The 25204-nt window shown below is 42.0% G+C and overlaps 1 protein-coding gene and 1 long non-coding RNA gene across 3 annotated transcripts in view; one reads left to right on the forward strand and one right to left on the reverse strand.

Moving 5' to 3' along the window:
* cacng8b (calcium channel, voltage-dependent, gamma subunit 8b) overlaps positions 1-25204 on the reverse strand; it is a 74368-nt gene that overhangs the window by 26205 nt on the left and 22959 nt on the right. The window contains exons 2-3 of one of the 2 annotated variants that reach the window (XM_061957510.2): positions 8771-9111; positions 4031-4255 (exon numbers count right to left, since the gene is read on the reverse strand). In XM_061957510.2, the coding sequence (XP_061813494.2) occupies positions 4031-4253 (223 nt within the window). In that variant the 5' untranslated portion in view covers positions 4254-4255; positions 8771-9111. Of the gene's footprint in view, positions 1-4030; positions 4302-8770; positions 9112-25204 lie in introns of those variants that run through there. The other variant, XM_072913066.1, reaches the window with a different exon arrangement.
* On the forward strand, positions 1197-22125 carry LOC140678757 (uncharacterized). Its single transcript, XR_012050394.1, has 4 exons — positions 1197-1292; positions 4038-4065; positions 4138-4323; positions 19982-22125. It is a non-coding gene; the product is annotated as an uncharacterized lncRNA (long non-coding RNA).

The following is a 25204-nucleotide window of genomic DNA, read 5'->3' on the forward strand; positions in this document are numbered from 1 at the left end:
ATAATGATACTTGTAAGAAACTCACTTTATTTGTCGCCATGGAGGCGAGGATTAGTGATTAAATCCTCTTCCTGAGGGCGTTTCAGTGTTATAACTTCACCTTTATCGTTAGTTTTTAAGCAAAAATGCGCCTGTTCTCCCTTTTCTGTCTACACACTGTGTCTGCTTGTAGGTAGTCTGTGTGTGTGCACTGCCGAACATGCTCCTCTGCTCGTAAAACCAGCGATGACACGATGTGACGACGACGGGGATGGGGGACCGGTATTTTTTTTTAGAGGTGGTATAGTACCAAATATGATTCATCAGTATCGCGGTACAATACTAATACCCTCGTTAGAGCATAACGAAAGTGTTCACAACCATAAAGGTAATTTTTATAAAAACACAATGAGAGCCCTTTAAAGATGAAATAACAATCACCTTTACACTCTTTTCACCCGATATAGTGGCTTTGAGTAGGGATGGGTACCGTTCACATTTGAACCAATCCAGGTACCGGGAATCGGTACCGGTACTTTTTGTGTAAATATTGTTTTGTGCAATAATGTCTCACTTTTTATTGCAATATTTAAAAATGAGCTGATTATAATAACTACTGTCCAGTTTTTATACAGTAGGTAACGCCGTATTCTTGCCTCATTCTTGTGAGAATCCTGCGTGTGGCTGAAGCATTAAGGGGCGGGACTGTCCAGGGATAGGTGCATTGTGCTCAAACGACCCCCAATACTGTATTATCTCTTTCTCTTTCGGACTCATGGGGTCTTATCAGGTCGGTGGTGCATTCTTCTCCCAGGCTTTAAGTGAAGGACGAGGGCAAAAATACAGTTTTACCTACTGGATCTTGTTTTATTATCACAGTTCTGAGACAAGTATGACATTAAGTTGCAGCGACAGTTGCAAGTTTCAAGGCAGTAGATGGCAGCAGTGTTTAGTTAGTCAGTCTTGGCTCAATCTAGTCTTATGTTGCGCCCTAAAAAGTGTCAATACTGTAAGTATTTTACATGTTGCGCACCAGCTGTTTGATTGTAACATACCTTAGTTGTAGTTTTCATTGACAAGTTTGGAGGTGTTGAAGTCGCCATGTAAAATGGCAAATGCTAAACAGTAGCATGTCAATAGCAAAGCCAATGTGTATTAGCATCAAGCTGGCAGATTTTTGGAAAGGTGGACCTGAACCTTGAGTGTTTTCTGTCGTAGATTACAGTACTCACTGGTCGCCAAGAAAATCCTGCAAGCAATCCGACTACTACAACACGACGACCACGATGCGGAAATATGCTACCACATCCTGGGTAATTCCTCCAAGTTAGAACTGGCCTTCCGTGTGCTGAAACCACAGGCCGAAGTTGTTCTGCAAAAACTTGGTGGACTTGACAGCCGCAGCTACCACCATTAGCTTTGATGTTAGCATTCTGCGTTGTTAGCATCATATGTCCCTCTTCAAAAACTAAGGTGTGACTTAAAGTGACAAAAGATTTATATATACTGATATATACACACACACACACACACAGTGTGTATATATATATATATATATACCGTGTATATATATATATATATATATATATATATATATATATGTATATATATATATATATATATATATATATATAAATATATATATGTGTGTAAATATACTGTATGTATATATACATATACACATACAGTATATATATATATACACATGTGTGTATATATATATATATACATACAGTATATATACACACATATATATTTATATATATATATATATATATACATATATATATATATATATATATACATATATATATATATATATATATATATATATATATATATATATATATATATACACACTGTATATATATATATATACACTGTGTGTGTGTGTGTGTGTGTGTATATATCAGTATATATAAATCTTTTGTCACTTTAAGTCACACCTTAGTTTTTGAAGAGGGACATATGATGCTAACAACGCAGAATGCTAACATCAAAGCTAATGGTGGTAGCTGCGGCTGTCAAGTCCACCAAGTTTTTGCAGAACAACTTCGGCCTGTGGTTATATATTTATATATATATATATATATATATATATATATATATATATATATATATATATATATATATATATATATATATATATATATATATATATATATATATATATATATATATATATGGCAGGTGAGGCGGGGCCTCACCTGCCATCATGGAAAGAAAAAAAATGTAAAATGAAATGTTTTTTATTAAATTGTTATATGTATTCAGTTATTATACTATAAAGTTATTTTCCATTTAACTTCACCAGTTTTAGATTATTTTTATTTAAAATCGCTGAATTTTCACATTTGCCGTTCAAATACTGAGAAGAGACGGTGCGGTGAACAGCAGCCAGTTGAGGCACGTCACTCAGTGCCTCAACATGGATTGTGGACTCGGCTAACTGCTGGCCTGCTGTGTAGTGAGACTGTATTGCTATATGAACTATATTATACATTTCCATAGTTTAGTTAGCTGAGGTATATAATGTACAGTGTATTTTGCCAACAACTGTATGTGTGTAACGTATTTATTGTGCTGAGCGATCATAAAACGGCTGCAAAAGACGCACTGGCTGAGGCTCGCAGTAATCCCGCCTCCTGCACCCCCGCCGTAGAATGCACCCCCTGACAGGAGTGTTGTATCAACTAAAGCCCACACTTAAACTTTCCACGTGCAAGATTGAATCTATTTAAAAAAGTTATTTCATAAGAAGCCAAAAAGTGCAAAAACAATAATGTTGGTGTTGGAGGAGTTGTGAATGACTGCAGGGCCACAACATTAGGTACACCTGCAGACTGCAGGTGTACCTAATTCACAACTCCTCCAACACGAACATTATTGTTTTTGCACTTTTTGGCTTCTTATTAAATAACTTTTGTAACCTATTTTCATGGGCTTTCCTCTTTGTGATGTTAAGTTCCTGTTATGCGCTGTTATACAGTATATGCCTTGAGCTCTTATTTTGAAGGCGCTAAGAGCGGAAGTGATGACACGTTGGAGTGGAGCGGAGGTTTTTCGAAGAAGGTAAATAAAGTGGTCCTCGTGTAAACTGGAGCCTCCGTGTTTGTTATTTTGTAGTTTCATACAGTATAGGCGACATTTATAAACCCTCGGTTACACTTTTTTAAATAGATTCAATCTTGCACGTGGAAAGTTTAAGTGAGGGCTTTAGTTGATATAAGACTCCAAACAGGGGGTGCATTAATCCAGCACAACAGCGGCGCATGGACTTCATTTATAAGTAAAGGTACGACCATAATAACGTTTTTTTTATTAAATGTGCTTTTTTGTGCGCTACAGTTTGTATGTGTAAGGTTAAAGTTAAGTTAAAGTACCAACGATTGTCACACACACACTAGGTGTAATGAAATTTGTCCTCTGCATTTGACCCATCCCCTTGATCACCCCCTGGGAGGTGAGGGAAGCAGTGGGCAGCAGCGGCGCCACGCCTGGGAATCATTTTTGGTGATTTAACCCCCAATTCCAAGCCTTGATGCTGAGTGCCAAGCAGGGAAGAATGCTGGTATGAGCTTTTAAACATAACCCGTTAACTGCTGCCAATCAAATGGTGAATAAGATACTCTTTAGGGTTCATATGTTTGTAAATCTGACTGTGATGAAGTCAGTGCCTCACCAGCCATCAACCTCACCGCACGTCACTGATATATACATACAGTATATATACACATACACATATATATATATATATATATATATATATATATATATATATATATATATATATATATATATATATATATATATATATATATATATATATATATATATATGTGTGTTTTTGTTTTTTTAAACTAATATAATCGGGTCTCTGGTGACCATCTGGTTGAACTTGCCTAGCTAGTCATAGTCCAATTACCTCTGGATCTGCATTAAATATGAAATCTGACTACAGGTAACCACATATACATTGTTTGTGCACCCCCACCGTACACACACACATACACATGGTGTACACACACTCACACACACACGTTCACTCTACCTTCCAGGCAGCAGATCCTCCAGAGTCCGGAGTGGGTGAGCGCCCCCGGGTCCTTCTTGTCCTTGTTGTGGGGGTCGTCCTGGGTGACGTTGGCTGTGCTGTTGCAGATGAGGGCGCGGGAGTACAGCCAGTAGTCCGTCCCTATGGCCACCGTCATCAGGCCGAAGGCAGCGAATGCCCCCACGGTGGTGAGGAGGATCTGGATCCCCTTCTCACACACCATGCCTTCAAGAGCCAACGGTAGAGAGAGTGAGGACGGACAAGCGGAAAAAGCAGCAGCAGCAGCCATGCAGGTGAGACCATGAGGAGGAGGAGGAGGAAGGAGATGATGACGATGTGTCCTTGCAGGAGACTCGGATCATTCTGCTGACTCGGCTTAACAAGCCACAAGCACTACACCCGTTCTCCATATTCATGACCCTGACACCCACTGAGGGCCGCTCACTGAAAAGTCCATTTCCATTTTCCGAACCAAAATTCCGTCATAAAAATGTTAACAATAATAATGTTTTTCTTTTATTTATTTATTCATTTAAATTATTTCATATCATTACATTTTATAGACAGTGTGGGAACTTAAACACACATGACAGTGTGGGGATTTACACACACTTAAAGGCCTACTGAAAGCCACTACTACCAACCACGCAGTCTGATAGTTTATACATCAATGATGAAATCTTAACATTGCAACACATGCCAATACGGCCGGGTTAGCTTACGAAAGTGCAATTTTGAATTTCGCGCGAAATATCCTGCTGAAAACGTCTCGGTATGATGACGTCAGCACGTGACGTCACGGATTGTAGCGGACATTTTGGGACAGCATGGTGGCCAGCTATTAAGTCGTCTGTTTTCATCGCAAAATTCCACAGTATTCTGGACATCTGTGTTGGTGAATCTTTCAATGAACAATGGAGACAGCAAAGAAGAAAGCTGTAGGTGGGAAGCGGTGTATTGCGGCAGGTGTTGTGCCGGATAACGCACCCCCGCCGTAGAATGCACCCCCTGACTGTTGTGCCGGATAACATAGCCGGTGTTTCATTGTTTACATTCCCGGAAGATGACAGTCAAGCTTTACCATTGACCTGTGGAGAACTGGGACAACAGAGACTCTTACCAGGAGGACTTTGAGTTGGATGCGCAGATGCGGTACCGTGAGTACACTTCCAAACATTTGATCGCTTGCCCGTACGTGCGTGCCGCTATGTGCATGTCACGTACGTAACTTTGGGGACTTTGGGGAAATATATGTGCTGTATGAACTTTGGGGAGGTGAACGGTACTTTGGGCTGTGGGATTGAGTGTGTTGTGCAGGTGTTTGAGTTGTATTAGCGGGTTATATGGACGGGAGGGGGGAGGTGTTTGTTATGCGGGATTAATTTGTGGCATATTAAATATAAGCCTGGTTGTGTTGTGGCTAATAGAGTTAGTATATATGTCTTGTGTTTATTTACTGTTTTAGTCATTCCCAGCTGAATATGAGGTCCCACCCGCCTCTCACAGCATCTTCCCTATCTGAATCGCTCCCACTGCCCTCTAGTCCTTCACTCTCACTTTCCTCATCCACAAATCTTTCATCCTCGCTCAAATTAATGGGGAAATCGTCGCTTTCTCGCTGCTGGTGGCCATGATTGTAAACAATGTGCAGATGTGAGGAGCTCCACAACCTGTGACGTCACGCTACTCGTCTGCTACTTCCGCTACAGGCAAGGCTTTTTTATCAGCGACCAAAAGTTGCGAACTTTATCGTCGATGTTCTCTACTAAATCCTTTCAGCAAAAATATGGCGTGAAATTATCAAGTATGACACATAGAATGGACCTGCTATCCCCGTTGAAATAAGAAAATAGCATTTCAGTAGGCCTTTAAGACGGTGTGGGGATTTAAACACACAAGACAGTGTGGGGACTTAAACATACACTTAAGACAGTGCAGGGACATACACACATACATAAGACGGTGTGGGGACTTAAACACACACTTAAGACAGTGTGGGGTATTGAACACACATAACACGGTGTGGGGATTTAAACACACACTTAAGATGGTGTGGTGAATTGAACACACATAAGACGGTGTGGGGATTTAAACACACACTTAAGATGGTGCAGGGACATACACACATACATAAGACGGTGTGGGGACTTACACATACTTAAGATGGTGTGGGGACCTAAACACGGACTTATGACAATGTGGGGACTTACACACTTACATAAGACAGTGTGGGGACTTACAAATACTTAAGACAGAGTGGAGACTTACACACAATCAAGACGGTGTGAGGACTTACACACACTTAAGACGGTGTGGGGACTTAAACACACACTTAAGACAGTGTGGGGAATTGAACACACATAAGACTGTGTGGGGATTTAAACACACACTTGGGACGGTGTGGGGACTTACACATACTTAAGATGGTGTGGGGACCTAAACACGCACTTACAACAATGTGGGGACTTACACACATACTTAAGACGGTATGGGGACTTACAAATACTTAAGACGGTGTGGGGAATTGAACACACCTAAGACGGTGTGGGGACTTAAACACACACTTAAGACGGTGTGGTGAATTGAACACACGTAAGACGGTGTGGGGATTTAAAACACACACTTAAGACGGTGCAGGGACATACACATCCTTAAGACGGTGTGGGGACTTACACTTAAGACGGTGTGAGGACTTACACACACTTAAGACGGAGTGGGGACTTAAACACACTTAAGACAGTGTGGGGACTTAAACACACACTTAAGACGGTGTGGGGACTTAAACACACAAGACAGTGTGGAGACTTAAACACACGAGACAGTGTGGGGACTTACACACACTTAAGACAATGTGGGGACTTACAGACACTTAAGACGGTGTGGGGACTTAAACACACACTTAAGACAGTGTGGGGACTTACACACACTTAAGACAGTGTGGGGACTTACACACACTTAAGACGGTGTGGGGACTTAAACACACACTTAAGACAGTGTGGGGACTTAAACACACACTTAAGACGGAGTGGGGACTTAAACACACAAGACAGTGTGGAGACTTAAACACACTTAAGACAGTGTGGGGACTTACACACACTTAAGACAGTGTGGGGACTTACACACACTTAAGACAGTGTGGGGACTTACACACACTTAAGATGCAGTGGGGACTTAAACACACAAGACCGTGTGGAGACTTACACACACTTAGGACAATGTGGGGACTTACAGACACTTAAGACAGTGTGGGGACTTAAACACACACTTAAGATGGAGTGGGGACTTAAACACACAAGACAGTGTGGAGACTTACACACACTTAGGACAGTGTGGGGACTTACACACACTTAAGACGGTGTGGGGACTTACAAACACACTTAAGACGGTGTGGGGACTTACAGACACTTAAGACGGTGTGGGGACTTACACACACACTTAAGATGGTGTGGGGACTTACATATACTTAAGACGGAGTGGAGACTTACACACACTTAAGACAATGTGGGGACTTACAGACACTTAAGACGGTGTGGGGACTTAAACACACAAGACAGTGTGGATACTTAAACACACTTAAGACAGTGTGGGGACTTACACACACTTAAGACAGTGTGGGGACTTACACACACTTAAGATGGAGTGGGGACTTAAACACATAAGACAGTGTGGAGACTTACACACACTTAAGACAATGTGGGGACTTACAGACACTTAAGCCAATGTGGGGACTTACACATACTTAAGACAGTGTGGGGACTTACAGACACTTAAGACGGTGTGGGGACTTAAACACACAAGACAGTGTGGATACTTAAACACACTTAAGACAGTGTGGGGACTTACACACACTTAAGACAGTGTGGGGACTTACACACACTTAAGATGGAGTGGGGACTTAAACACATAAGACAGTGTGGAGACTTACACACACTTAAGACGGTGTGGGGACTTACACACACTTAAGACGGTGTGGGGACTTACAAACACACTTAAGACGGTGTGGGGACTTACACACACACTTAAGACGGTGTGGGGACTTACACACACACTTAAGATGGTGTGGGGACTTACACACATACTTAAGACGGTGTGGGGAATTGAACACACATAAGACGGTGTGGGGATTTAAACACACACTTGAGACGGTCTGGGGACTTACACATACTTAGGATGGTGTGGGGCATTTCGGGAGATTTTCGGGAGAAAATTTGTCCCGGGAGGTTTTCGGGAGAGGTGCTGAATTTCGGGAGTCTCCCGGACAATCCGGGAGGGTTGGCAAGTATGGTGTGGGGACCTAAATACGCACTTACAACAATGTGGGGACTTACACACACACTTAAGACAGTGTGGGGACTTACAAATACTTAAGACTGTGTGGGGAATTGAATACACTTAAGACGGTGTGGGGATTTAAACACACACTTAAGATGATACAGGGACATACACACATACATAAGACAATGTGGGGATTTACACATACTTAAGATGGTGTGGGGACTTACATATACCTAAGACGGAGTGGAGACTTACACACACTTAAGACAGTGTGGGGACTTACACACACTTAAGACAGTGTGGGGACTTACACACACACTTAAGACGGTGTGGGGACTTAAACACACACTTAAGCCAGTGTGGGGACTTAAACACACACTTAAGACAGTGTGGGGACTTACACACACACAGTTAAGACAGTGTGGGGACTTACACACACACAGTTAAGACGGTGTGGGGACTTACCTGACGGCGAGTTTCTATCCTTCGACTCAATTTTGAAATCTTTCCTTCCCTCGTCAGTGAAGAACGTGCTGCCCCTTCGATCCGGACAGCATCCATCGACTGTTCTCAGCCGCTTGCCCCTCTCCCTCTTGCCCCTCTCAGCCGCTTGCCTCTCTCCCTCTCCTCGGTACACTGCCGCTCTCTTCCCTTGTCACTCGCTGTCCTTCTCGCTGAAGTAGTCCTGGACGCTCGTCCCTCGCTCCTCTCCTCTCGCTCCCTTCCTCCGCTAGCAGGCAGCCGCCACCAAAGGGCCAACTGTCGTCGCCGTCGTCATCATCATCATCATCATCACTGCTCAGCTGCTGCACACAGATCATAAAGAGTGTTTTGACTTTGCACGTTCCATCCCACAGCCTGCTTTCAAATTACGGTCAAATGTAAAAAAAATCATCCGTAACATTTCTTGAACAAATCATCGGAAACAGACGGGTTGTAAATGAGTTGGCATGGTCACAGGCTATAACATTAGCTACTCCTCCACACGCTACCAAGTCCACATACCTGGGAATCCATACCCGAGTTCAACAGTACCAAGTTTTGGTACTTTTTGTTTGTGTTAATAATGTTAAACACTCATTTTGTTAAACATTTAACACTGCGCTATGCCCAGTCCTTATCTCGTTTTCTTACACTTCCATGTCTCATTTGCAAGCACTGCTCTGTATCATCTGCTGCAGGAGACTTTGCATGCCGTTGCAGTTCCAAGGCCTTAGGTGGCAGTAGTGAGTTATCAATGTTAAAAATATTCATATACATCAATATTAAAAAAAAATCTGATTCACATCCGAAACCTGATTTTTTTTATTACGATTCTAAATCCATTGATCATTTTTAACAATCGATTAAAAAAAATAATAGAATCAAAAAAATATATATATATTGCTAATATGTTTTAATGAATCAATTTTTGTATCACACACATTAAACAACTATTATTGATATTATTCTCATTATTCCAATTATTGATACTGTTGTTTTTAGGACAATGTGGGGACTTAAACACACCTTTAAGACGGTGTACACACACACACACACACACACACACACACACACACACACACACACACACACACACACACACACACACACACACACACATAAGACAATGTGGGGACTTACACACACTTAAGACGGTGTGGGGACTTACACATACTTAACACAACGTGGGGACTTACACACACACTTAAGACGGTGTGGGGACTTACACACACTTAAGACCGTGTGGGGACTTAAACACACACTTAAGCCAATGTGGGGACTTACACACACTTAAGTCAGTGTGAGGATTTAAACACACACTTACGACGGTGTAGGGACTTACACACTTAAGACAATGTGGGGACTTACACAGGCTTAACACCGTGTGGGGACTTAAACACACACTTAAGCCAATGTGGGGACTTACACATACTTAAGACGGTGTGGGGACTTACACACACTTAAGCCAATGTGGGGACTTACACACACTTAAGCCAGTGTGAGGATTTACACACACACTTAAGCCAATGTGGGGACTTACAAACACTTAAGCCAGTGTGAGGATTTAAACACACACTTAAGACAGTGTGGGGACTTACACACTTAAGACCGTGTGGGGACTTACACACTTAAGACCGTGTGGGGACTTAAACACACACTTAAGCCAATGTGGGGACTTACACACACTTAAGCCAGTGTGACGATTTAAACACACACTTAAGACGGTGTGGGGACTTACACACTTAAGACCGTGTGGGGACTTACACACTTAAGACCGTGTGGGGACTTAAACACACACTTAAGCCAATGTGGGGACTTACACACACTTAAACCAGTGTGAGGATTTAAACACACACTTAAGACGGTGTGGGGACTTACACACTTAAGACAGTGTGGGGACTTACACACACTCAAGACAATGTGGGGACTTACACACACTTAAGCCAGTGTGAGGATTTAAACACACACTTAAGACGGTGTGGGTACTTACACACTTAAGACAGTGTGGGGACTTTAACATACACTTAAGCCATTGTGGGGACTTACACACACTTAAGCCAGTGTGAGGATTTAAACACACACTTAAGACAGTGTGGGGACTTACACACTTAAGACAATGTGGGGACTTACACACGCTTAAGACGGTGTGGGGACTTAAACACACACTTAAGCCAGTGTGAGTATTTAAACACACACTTAAAACAGTGTGGGGACTTACACACTTAAGACAGTGTGGGGACTTACACACTCAAGACAATGTGGGGACTTACACACACTTAAGCCAGTGTGAGGATTTAAACACACACTTAAGACGGTGTGGGTACTTACACACTTAAGACAGTGTGGGGACTTTAACATACGCTTAAGCCATTGTGGGGATTTACACACACTTAAGCCAGTGTGAGGATTTAAACACACACTTAAGACAGTGTGGGGACTTACACACTTAAGACCGTGTGGGGACTTACACACTTAAGACCATGTGGGGACTTAAACACACACTTAAGCCAATGTGGGGACTTACACACACTTAAGCCAGTGTGAGGATTTAAACACACACTTAAGACGGTGTGGGGACTTACACACTTAAGACAATGTGGGGACTTACACACTCAAGACAATGTGGGGACTTACAAACACTTAAGCCAGTGTGAGGATTTAAACACACACTTAAGACGGTGTGGGGACTTACACACTTAAGACGGTGTGGGGACTTACACACTTGAGACCGTGTGGGGACTTAAACACACACTTAAGCCAATGTGGGCACTTACACACACTTAAACCAGTGTGAGGATTTAAACACACACTTAAGACGGTGTGGGGACTTACACACTTAAGACAGTGTGGGGACTTACACACTCAAGACAATGTGGGGACTTACACACACTTAAGCCAGTGTGAGGATTTAAACACACACTTAAGGCGGTGTGGGTACTTACACACTTAAGACAGTGTGGGGACTTTAACATACACTTAAGCCATTGTGGGGACTTACACACACTTAAGCCAGTGTGAGGATTTAAACACACACTTAAGACAGTGTGGGGACTTACACACTTAAGACAATGTGGGGACTTACACACGCTTAAGACAATGTGGGGACTTACACACACTTAAGATGGTGTGGGGACTTAAACACACACTTTAGCCAATGTGGGGACTTACACACACTTAAGCCGGTGTGGGGACTTAAACACACACTTAAGCCAGTGTGAGGATTTAAACACACACTTAAGACAGTGTGGGGACTTACACACGCTTAAGACAATGTGGGGACTTACACACACTTAAGATGGTGTGGGGACTTAAACACACACTTAAGCCAATGTGGGGACTTACACACACTTAAGCCGGTGTGAGGATTTAAACACACACTTAAGACGGTGTGGGGACTTAAACACACACTTAAGGCAATGTGGGGACTTACACACACTTAAGCCGGTGTGAGGATTTAAACACATACTTAAGACGGTGTGGGGACTTACACACATACTTGAAACGGTGTAGGAATTTTTATATACTGTATATATATATATATATATATATATATATATTTTTTAGAATTATATTTGTACGTCGTGTCGCACTGGGTGTTGTGATCCCAGGAGGCCGAAGGACAGGCAGAATGCAATGAATAGGTAGGACTGATATTTGAATCCTACTGCAGGACTCGGTAAAAACACAAAAGACGGCGTGCCGCGGGGAATGCGCACGAGAGGGCATCCGGCAATAAAGTCTCAGCGTAGAACAAAACCCAAAATAATGTATTAGCATGTCGCATACGGGGGGGAAAGTGCGGTGACGCCCACATTTAAAGCCCTATGAACAGTGTTCAAGAGCCGGTAAAAATAATCAGCACTCAATGGTAACCAAAGAAAAAGCAGTGAAGCGAACCTCGAACACAAGAAAACCACAACAAAGGCAAACAGAACATGGCCTGACATGTCATGACATGTCCTCATACAAACCACCTTTCCATATAAGGTGGGAAATTGTGTTGGATGTAAATATAAACGGAATAGAATAATTTGCAAATCATTTTCAACCCATATTAAATTGAATGCACTACAAAGACAAGAAAAAAACTTTATTTATTTTTTTTGCAAATAATAATTAACTTTGAATTTCATGGCTGCAACACGTGCCAAAGTAGTTGGGAAAGGGCATGTTCACCACTGTGTTACATGGCCTTTCCTTTTAACAACACTCAGTAAACGTTTGGGAACTGAGGAGACACATTTTTGAAGCTTCTCAGGTGGAATTCTTTCCCATTCTTGCTTGATGTACAGCTTAAGTTGTTCAACAGTCCGGGGGTCTCCGTTGTGCTATTTTAGGCTTCATAATGCGCCACACATTTTCAATGGGAGACAGGTCTGGACTACAGGCAGGCCAGTCTAGTACCCGCACTATTTTACTATGAAGCCACATTGATGTAACACGTGGCTTGGTATTGTCTTGCTGAAATAAGCAGGGGCGTCCATGGTAACGTTGCTTGGATGGCAACATATGTTGCTCCAAAACCTGTATGTACCTTTCAGCATTAATGGTGCCTTCACAGATGTGTAAGTTACCCATGTCTTGGGCACTAATACACCCCCATACCATCACAGATGCTGGCTTTTTAACTTTGCGCCTATAACAATCCGGATGGTTCTTTTCCTCTTTGGTCCGGAGGACACGCCGTCCACAGTTTCCAAATACAATTTGAAATGTGGACTCGTCAGACCACAGAACACTTTTCCACTTTGTATCAGTCCATCTTAGATGAGCTCAGACCCAGCGAAGCCGACGGCGTTTCTGGGTGTTGTTGATAAACGGTTTTCGCCTTGCATAGGAGAGTTTTAACTTGCACTTACAGATGTAGCGACCAGCTGTAGTTACTGACAGTGGTTTTTTGAAGTGTTCCTGAGCCCATGTGGTGATATCCTTTACACACTGATGTCGCTTGTTGATGCAGTACAGCCTGAGGGATGGAAGGTCACGGGCTTAGCTGCTTACGTGCAGTGATTTCTCCAGATTCTCTGAAGCTTTTGATGATATTACGGAGCGTAGATGGTGAAATCCCTCAATTCCTTGCAATAGCTGGTTGAGAAAGGTTTTTCTTAAACTGTTCAACAATTTGCTCAGGCATTTGTTGACAAAGTGGTGACCCTCGCCCCATCCTTGTTTGTGAATGACTGAGCATTTCATGGAATCTACTTTTATACCCAATCATGGCACCCACCTGTTCCCAATTAGCCTGTTCACCTGTGGGATGTTCCAAATAAGTGTTTGATGAGCATTCCTCAACTTTATCAGTATTTATTGCCACCTTTCCCAACTTCTTTGTCACGTGTTGCTGGCATCAAATTATAAAGTTAATGATTATTTGCAAAAAAAAATATGTTTATGAGTTTGAACATCAAATATGTTGTCTTTGTAGCATATTCAACTGAATATGGGTTGAAAATGATTTGCATTGTATTCCGTTTGTATTTACATCTAACACAATTTCCCAACTCATATGGAAACAGGGTTTGTAAATGTATATTCTAAGTGTTATAAAGCTGGGATTTTTCTTTCATTAGATTAACATTCTGTGATTTTTGTAAATATATTTATATTTTAAATAAGTTTTTTAGGCCAACACTATGCCTACAAGTCGTACGTCAGCAGCCAAGAGGAGCCTTGGCCTTCCAAGAAGATAATTCTGGTACCTTGTACGTGTGGTTGATGGATGCTTCTATAGCGGACAGCATCTTGAATATTAGAGGATACCACTGCTTTTTCCGGACTATAGAGCGTATCGGTATATAAGACGCACCCACTAAATTTTAGAGAGAAAGAAAAACTCCACATATTAACAGCACCAAACTATAAACCGTTGTGAAATGAGTTATTTACACAGAAAGGTTCTGTAAATGTTTATTTGCATACCTTAACTGTTTCCAAATGGTGTTTGTAACACGGCAGTAAAACGGATGATCAAACAAAACAGAAGTCATCACCATGGACCCACGACCTGCGCAAGCTAACTTTCCAATCAGCCAAACAGACTCAATAAGAGAAGTGGTCCAAGGTCAAGGTAGATTTATTTATATATCACATTTCTAAAACAGACTACTGCCCCAAAGTGCTGTACAGATTAAAACATAGAGGTAAAATATTCAAAAATAAGAATCAAAATCACAATAAGCACAAAAAATTCAATTTTAAAATGCGTTAAAAAAAACTAAACAAAAGGTAAAAGATACAAAATAATAAGAATCCCAATAAATACAAAACTATCTATAGAACACAGTTAAAAATGTCCAGCTCAGCTTGTGTTAAACGCCAGCGCAAATAAGTGAGTTTTTAAAGTAGACTTAAAAGTATCGAGACATGTTTCCGCTCTGAGAGTCAGAGGGAGAGCGTTCCAAAGTTTAGAGCCTGCTACTGCAAAAGCCCGGTTTCTTTTAGTTTTCTGCCTCGACCTTGGGCATTCAAAAAAGCACTGGTCAGATGACCTTCGAGCTCTGACAGGGCTGTGCAGAATAGGTAGAGTAGGTCAGATATGTATGGTGGAGTGACGTGCGGTGAGGTTGATGGCTGGTGAGGCACTGACTTCATCACAGTCAGATTTACAAACATATGAACCCTAAAGAGTATCTTATTCACCATTTGATTGGCAGCAGTTAACGGGTTATGTTTAAAAGCTCACATTCTTCCCTGCTTGGCACTCAGCATCAAGGCTTGGAATTGGGGGTTAAATCACCAAAAATGATTCCCGGGTGCGGCGCCGCTGCTGCCCACTGCTCCCCTCACCTCCCAGGGGGTGATCAAGGGGATGGGTCAAATACAGACGACAAATTTCACCACACCTAGTGTGTGTGTGACAATCATTGCTACTTTAACTTAACTTTAACTTTACACATACAAACTGTAGCACACAAAAAAGCACATTTAATTAAAAAATGTTTATTATGGTCTTACCTTTACTTATAAATGAAGTCCACAACTAAAGCCCTCACTTAAACTTTCCACGTGCAAGATTGAATCTATTTAAAAAAGTGTAACCGAGGGTTTATAAATGTCGCCTATACTGTATGAAACTACAAAATAACAAACACGGAGGCTCCAGTTTACACGAGGACCACTTTATTTACCTTCTTTCAAAAACCTCCGCTCCACTCCGTGACATCACTTCCGCTCTTAGCGCCTTCAAAATAAGAACTCAAGGCATATACTGTATAACAGCGCATAACAAGAACTTAACATCACAAAGAGAAAAGCCCATGAAAATAGGTTACAAAAGTTATTTAATAAGAAGCCAAAAAGTGCAAAAACAATAATGTTCGTGTTGGAGGAGTTGTGAATTAGGTACACCTGCAGTCTGCAGGTGTACCTAATGTTGTGGCCCTGCAGTCATTCACAACTCCTCCAACACCAACATTATTGTTTTTGCACTTTTTGGCTTCTTATGAAATAACTTTTTTAAATAGATTCAATCTTGCACGTGGAAAGTTTAAGTGTGGGCTTTAGTTGATATAACAATTCTACAGTGGGGGTGCAGGAGGCGGGGTTACTGGAGCCTCAGCCAGTACGTCTTTTGCAGCCGTTTTATGATCGCTCAGCACAAGAAATACTTTACACACATACAGTTGTTGGCAAAATACACTGTACATTATATACCTCAGCTAACTAAACTATGGAAATGTATAATATAATTCATATAGCAATACGGTCTCACTGCATAGCAGGCCAGCAGTTAGCCGAGTCCGGAATCCATGTTGAGGCACTGAGTGACGTGCCTCCACTGGCTGCTGATCACCGCACCGTCTCTTCTCAGTATTTGAACGGCAAAAAAGAGTATAAATGCTATGGACGGCGAAAAGACTGAACGGCACTTCGACTTCCGGTTTAAAGTTTTACACAGCAAGAATTCCCATGAACCCAGCAGCCACTGCAGCGACTGAACTCGTCCAAAAGCAGAAATAATCACACACTTTTCAGTGTCCTCGCATGTGTTCAATGAAAACGGTTTGCTTTGTGGCCGTCAGCGAAGAAAAATCCATAAATTAGCTGCATTATAAGCCGCAGGGGTCAAAGCGAAGTCCGGAATTTACAGCAGTTTGTCTCAGGGATTCGAATAAAGAGCCAACTCTTTTTCTATACTATAGTGCAGGGGTCGGCAACCTTTACCACTCAAAGAGCCATTTTGACTCGTTTCACAAATTCAAGACAACAATGGGAGCCACAAAACTCTTCTGAAATTTAAAATGAAACAACACTGCATACAAAGTTTTTTTTTTGCTTTGTGCTATGTACAAACAAACTATTATGGGTTATATTTATGACATCAATGAACGACTTCAGAGAAAATTAAATCAAATTTCTGCATGCAAGAAAATGCTTTTAACTCCGAAAAAGACGTCGGGTTGAAGGTTAAGTAAAATACTTCATGTCTATTTAGGTGAGGGGTGTCAAACTCAAATACAGAGTGGGTCAAAATGTAAAAGTGAACAAAGCCGCGGGCCAAGGTTGAACAAATGAACCTTTTAATAGGGACCCAAACAAGTTTTACATTGAATATTGAACAAGCAAGGCTTATATAACTTTATAGTGACATGCAAAATCCAGTTTCAAATAATAATAATAATAATTAAAAAATATCAATGGCATATCAAATACAATTTAAATAAAAATTGAATGCCTCTTTTCTATTTACAGCCTTCTGAGGTAAATATCAACATTAACTTTTTCCACAGGCTAATACATTTGAAAATAAAATAACAATGAATAAACCAACCATTCTGGACTTTAAACTGCTCAGTTTGCAACACACTGATCTAATCTGACATCTTTTCTTGGATACTAGTTCATTAATGTCAGGGCTCAGGCTTTGAGCTGAGGCAACCTTCATTATCGAACAAAGGTGTTCAACAGTCATTACACCTCGTAGTCCACCCGGACCACAGTCTTGGGGGCGTGCCTTAAAGGGGAACATTATCACAATTTCAGAAGGGTTAAAACCATTAAAAATCAGTTCCCAGTGGCTTATTTTATTTTTCAAAGTTTTTTTCAAAATGTTACCCATCACGCAATATCCCTAAAAAAAAGCTTCAAAGTGCCTGATTTTAACCATCGTTATAAACAACCGTCCATTTTCCTGTGACGTCACATAGTGATGCCAATACAAACAAACATGGCGGTGAGAACAGCAAGGTATAGCGACATTAGCTCGGATTCAGACTCGGATTTCAGCGGCTTAAGCAATTCAACAGATTACGCATGTATTGAAACGGATGGTTGTAGTGAGGAGGCAGGTAGCGAAAACGAAATTGAAGAAGAAACTGAAGCTATTGAGCCATATCGGTTTGAACCGTATGCAAGCGAAACTGACGAAAACGACACGACAGCCAGCGACACGGGAGAAAGCGAGCACGAATTCGGCGATCGCCTTCTAACCAACGATTGGTATGTGTTTGTTTGGCATTAAAGGAAACTAACAACTATGAACTAGGTTTACAGCATATGAAATACATTTGGCAACAACATGCACTTTGTGTCATGTCTGTGTAATCATGTTTTGTTTTAGTCATGTTTTGTTTAGTTATTGGACTCTTTAGTTTCTGGCTTTTCACTCCCTTGTCTTGTTTCCTTGGTTACCCATTAGTTTCACCTGTTCCACGTTTGGACTCATTGTGCACTCTTGTTTGTCACCATGGCAACCCATTAGTTTTCACCTGTCACGTCACGCACCTGTTTCACGTTTTGAGTCACGCACCTGTTTTCGTTAATCATGTCTGTAGTATTTAAGTTCATTGTTTTCAGTTTGTCTTTCTGGCGACATCCCACATTTATGCTCTTCACATTCCTGACACTTGTTTTCATGTCCATCTTTCATGCTGCTACTTTAGTCCAAGCCAAGTAAGTTTTTGTTTATTAATGCTATAGTCTTTTGGTTTCATAGTTTGTTCTCCGCCACTGTACGCGCTTTTCGTTTGTACTCTTTTTGTGTCCTTTGTTAGTGTAAAAAATAAAAATATGTACACACATTCCCGTCTCGCCCGAGCCAACTTTCCGTTGCCTTCTGGAAAAACTAAACCCAAGGACCAAGTCTTGACACTTTGAGAGTGCAGACAGCCCAGTTTTCATCAATTAATATATTCTGTAGACATACCCTCATCCGCTCGCAGATTTCTTTGACTTTATCGTTGGAAATGCATCTGCTTTGAGTGTCGCAGGATATCCACACATTCTTGCCACCTCTGTCGTAGCATAGCTTTCGTCGGTAAAGTGTGCGGAACAAACGTCCAATTTCTTGCCACTTTCGCATCTTTGGGCCACTGGTGCAACTTGAATCCGTCCCTGTTCGTGTTGTTACACCCTCCGACAACACACCGACGAGGCATGATGTCTCCAAGGTACGGAAAACAGTCGAAAAAACGGAAAATAACTCGGTGTTTGAGAAAATGGCGGATTGCTTCCCGATGTGACGTCACAACGCTCCGAGAGCGAATAATAGTAAGGCGTTTAATTCGCCAAAATTCACCCATTTAGAGTTCGGAAATCGGTTAAAAAAAAATATGGTCTTTTTTCTGCAACATCAAGGTATATATTGACGCTTACATAGGTCTGGTGATAATGTTCCCCTTCAAAGGCACTGCCTTTAACGTCCTCTACGAGCTGTCGTCACGTCCGCTTTTCATCCATTCTAACAACGTGCCGGCCCAGCCATAAGATATGTGCGGCTTCTGTACGCACACTCACGTGACTGCAAGGCATACTTGATCAACAGCGATACAGGTTAAACTGTTAGAAATATACGCCACACTGTGAATCCACACCAAACAAGAATGACAAACACATTTCGGGAGAATATCCGCACCGTAACGCAACAAAAACACAACAGAACAAATACCCAGAATCCGTTGCAGCACTAACTCTTCCGGGACGCTACAAAATACACCCACCGCTAAATACAGAGGGTTTGCAAGAATGCAGCTGAGCCGCATCAGAGTGATCAAAGAGCCGCATGCGGCTCCGGAGCCGCGGGTTGCCGACCCCTGCTAAAGTGGTCTCGATAACGGGTACTGGTTCTCAAAAAGGGATTCGAGTCCGAGGACTCGGTTCTTTTCTTATCGAACAACCGGGAAAACCGGTTTCGAGCATCATCCCTAGCTGAAGGTGCTCGCCCCCTGACTAACTGCACTGCTCGTGTCTCCGCAGCTACCAGGTGTGAGCTTCGACGGGAGACTTTGTACCAGATGAACGCTGATTTCCGGCTCGTTTTCCCCTCGAGCACCTGTGGCTGCACAGCGTGAGTCATCCGACCGAAGGCACTGAACCTGGCAGTCAAAAACACCCCGCAGTCCTTCTTCCTTTGTCCCCTCAGCTGCAAGATACTCACACGGCTCACTGGTCAGCCTTCGGCTCGTTGATAAAACGATATCAAGTATATTGTCGTCGTCGATGGACAGAATCAGCGGTTTTTGTAAAGTCTGGATGAGCGAAGACCTTCTACCTGAGACTGAGGAGAACGGACTGCAGTCGTCAGTCCGGTCTGCCAGTTTGAGGTTCCCAAAAAATTCCTAACTCCCGAGTTAATTTTCCAACTTTCGGTCTGAGTCTGGGTCTGGGTCTGGGTCTGGGTCTGCGTGTCCCGACTGCACTGACTTGTGTTCTGGTGCACCATAAGATGAAGGACTCACAAGTGGTTTTGGAACTCTGTGGGAGAATGCGGTCATTTCACGTAGAGGTGACCTGATGCAACTTTTTCACTTGTGATACGGTACCGATGTTAGAGCCTTGGCCGATATTGATTCGATACGATATCAGCAGGAATCGTTCATACTTTTATTGTCCGCGGTGTGGAATGAAAAAAAAATGTTTGATCAAGTGAAAAAAGTCAGGGAACAATGGTAGGTAGGTAAGAAAAACACTAAAACGATTTATTACTAACCGTCTGGAATGGACTTTAAGTTGAAGTGGAGTGGTAATTTTTTTTTTCATTTGAATGACGCAATAAGTTCTGCCTTGGATACTTTGTATGTGTAAGTGATATGCAACTATAATTATTTGATACTTGTTTGTATTGACTAATGTGCTTTTTTATTGTTCAATGATTAGTATCTATGTCTAGCTTGTGTGCTTAGCTGTTGTGTAGCTGCTAGCTCCTAATAGCTACATCCTAGCATATTTACCTTTTGTAAATACTTGACTAAATTAGAAGAAATTGTGTGCTTAATGGAGGACATTTAGATGTTAACTGGCTGTCTAGCTTTGCACAAGTAAACACGCCGCAGGAGTGCTTGTATCGCACATGATATCACACACAGGTAAACAGGCCGCAAGACTGCTTGGATCGTACATGATATCACACACAAGTAAACACGCCACAGGACTGCTTGTATCACACATAAAATCACACACAAGTAAATATGCTGAAGGACTCCTTGTATCGCACATGATATCACACACAAGTAAAAACGCCACGGGACTGCTTGTATCACACATGACATCGCACACCAGTAAACACGCTGCAGCACTGCTTGTATCGCACATAATATCGCACACAAGTAAACACGCTGCATGACTGTTTGTATCGCACATGATATCACACACAAGTAAACACGCTGCAGGAATATTTGCATCGCACATGATATCACACACAAGTAAACAAGTCGCAGCACTGCTTGTATCGCACATGGCATCGCACACCAGTAAACACGCTGCAGCACTGCTTGTATCGCACATGATATCGCACACAAGTAAACACGCTGCATGACTGTTTGTATCGCACATGATATCACACACAAGTAAACACGCTGCAGGAATATTTGTATCGCACATGATATCACACACAAGTAAAAACGCCACGGGACTGCTTGTATCACACATGACATCGCACACCAGTAAACACGCTGCAGCACTGCTTGTATCGCACATGATATCACACACAAGTAAACACGCTGCATGACTGTTTGTATCGCACATGATATCACACACAAGTAAACAGTCTGCCGGATTGCTTGTATCGCACATGATATCACACACAAGTAAACACACGGCAGGGCTGCTAGTATCGCACATGATATCACAAACACGTAAACACACTGCAGGACTGTTTGTATCGCACAAGCCGCAGGACTGCTTGCATCAGACATGATATCACACACAAGTAAACACACCGCAGGGCTGCTAGTACTGCACATGTTATCACACACAAGTAAACACGCTGCAGGAATGTTTGTATCGCACATGATATCACACACAAGTAAACACGCTGCAGGAATGTTTGTATCGCACATGATATCACACACAAGTAAACACGCTGCAGGAATGTTTGTATCGGACATGATGTCACACACAAGTAAACACGCTGCAGGAATGTTTGTATCGCACATGATATCACACACAAGTAAACACGCTGCAGGACTGCTTGTATCGGACATGATATCACACACAAGTAAACACGCTGCAGGAATGTTTGTATCGCACATGATATCACACACAAGTAAACACGCTGCAGGACTGCTTGTATCGGACATGATATCACTCACAAGTAAACACACGGCAGGGCTACTAGTATCGCACATGATATCACAAACACGTAAACACACTGCAGGACTGTTTGCATCGCACAAGCCGCAGGACTGCTTGCATCAGACATGATATCACACACAAGTAAACACACCGCAGGGCTGCTAGTATTGCACATGTTATCACAAACAAGTAAACACACTGCAGGACTGCTTGCATCGGACATGATATCACACACAAGTAAAAACGCTGCAGGAATGTTTGTATCACACACAAGTAAACACGCTGCAGGAATGTTGGAATCGCACATGATATCACACACAAGTAAACACGCTGCAGGAATGTTTGTATCGGACATGATATCACACACAAGTAAACACGCTGCAGGAATGTTTCTATCGCACATGATATCACACACAAGTAAACACGCTGCAGGAATGTTTGTTTCGCACATGATATCACACGCTGCAGGAATGTTTGTATCGCACATGATATCACACACAAGTAAACACGCCGCAGCACTGCTTGTATCGCACATGACATCGCACACCAGTAAACACGCCGCAGGACTGCTTGTATCGCACATGATATCGCACACAAGTAAACACGCTGCATGAATGTTTGTATCGCACGTGATATCACACACAAGTAAACAGTCTGCCGGACTGATTGTATCGCACATGATATCACACACAAGTAAAGACACGGCAGGGCTGCTAGTATCGCACATGATATCACACACAAGTAAACACGCTGCAGGAATGTTTGTATCGCACATGATATCACACACAAGTAAACACGCTGCAGGAATGTTTGCATCGCACATGATATCACACACAAGTAAACACGCTGCAGGAATATTTGTATCGCACATGATATCACACACAAGTAAACACACCGCAGGGCTGCTAGTATTGCACATGTTAACACAAACAAGTAAACACACTGCAGGACTTCTTGTATCGGACATGATATCACACACAAGTAAACATGCTGCAGGAATGTTTGTATCGCACATGATATCACACACAAGTAAACACGCTGCAGCACTGCTTGTATCGCACATGATACGCACACAAGTAAACATGCTGCAATCACTAAATGAACACATGAATATAAAACACCAAATGACCCAGTCCGTCCTCCCACAAACGGACTACTGCAGCTAATATGGAGCCTCATTATATTAATGAACACATTAATATAAGTCACTAAATGAATACATGAATATAAGTCACCCAGTTATTACATTAATATAAGTCACTAAATAAACACATTAATATAAGTCACAAAATAAACACATTAATATAAGTCACTAAATGAACACATTAATATAGGTCACTAAATTAATACATGAATATAAGTCACTAAATGAATACATCAATATAAGTCAGTAAATGAACACATGAATATAAGTCAGTAAATAACCCAGTCACACACAGACTACAGCAGCTAACATGTAGCCTCATTATATTAATGAACACATGAATATAAGTCAGTAAATGACCCAGTCACACACGGACTACTGCAGCTAACATGCAACCTCATTATATAATGAACACATGAATATAAGTCAGCAAATGAACAAGTCATAAAATGAACACATGAATATAAGTCAGCAAATGAACACATGAATATAAGTCAGGAAATGAACACATGAATATAAGTCACTAAATGACCCAGTCACACACAGACTACTGCAGCTAACATGGAGCCTCATTATAATAATGAACACATGAATATAAGTCAGTAAATGAACACATGAATATAAGTCACTAAATGACCCAGTCACACACAGACTACTGCAGCTAACATGGAGCCTCATTATATTAATGAACACATGAATATAAGTCAGTAAATGAACACATGAATATAAGTCAGTAAATGAACACATGAATATAAGTCACTAAATGACCCAGTCACACACAGACTACTGCAGCTAACATGGAGCCTCATTATATTAATGAACACATGAATATAAGTCAGTAAATGAACACATGAATATAAGTCAGTAAATGACCCAGTCACACACAGACTACTGCAGCTAACATGTAGCCTCATTATACTAATGAACACATGAATATAAGTCAGTAAATGAACACATGAATATAAGTCAGTAAATGACCCAGTCACACACAGACTACTGCATCAGAGGCAGCACATGAGAGTTGTGCCGCATCTTGTCGTCTGAATAGAGCAGTGCAGGGGGGGGTTGGGGGGGATGAGAGGAGCGACCCGACATTGTTACCATGGCAACATTGAATTCCAAAGTCTAGATCAGCATAGAGCAGTGGTGGGGGGGGGAGCAAGGATGGAGAGAAATAGGGTGGAGGGGTGCACATCTTCCTAATGCTCTTTCAATAGGTGTGTGTGTGTGTGTGTGTGTGTGTGTGTGTGTGTGTGTGACTGCGACACAGATGCTAAAACACACCACTGGCACAGAGGAAGCAGAAGTAAGCATCCTGCAGTCATTTTTTTTTTTTTTTTTTAATCCCAAAGAAAAATGCAAGCATTGGAAGACACACACACACACACACACACACACACACACACACACACACACACACACACACACACACACACACACACACACACACACTGAGCAGACATGATGCCGTGGCAGTCTGTTAATATTTGATGACGCAATATGGCACCGTGAGCAAAATAGGTTACATCCCCCCAACCCCCCGACTCCTAACCATGACCCCCCCACCCCTCCCACCCCCCAGCTTCTGAGTCGGTGGGTTGGTTTCCTCCTCACTGCATCCAGAACTGTTGAAGCCCTCAGCCAGACATCCCCACATCCTTCTTATGTAAAGTGTCACACCACACCGCCGCAGTGTGGCGTACTTCTACACGTTAGTATGTGTGTGTGTGTGTGTGTGTGTGTGTGTGTGTGTGTGTGTGTGT

The sequence above is a fragment of the Nerophis lumbriciformis genome, linkage group LG04 (assembly GCF_033978685.3).
Source record: "Nerophis lumbriciformis linkage group LG04, RoL_Nlum_v2.1, whole genome shotgun sequence".
NCBI lineage: Eukaryota > Metazoa > Chordata > Actinopteri > Syngnathiformes > Syngnathidae > Nerophis > Nerophis lumbriciformis.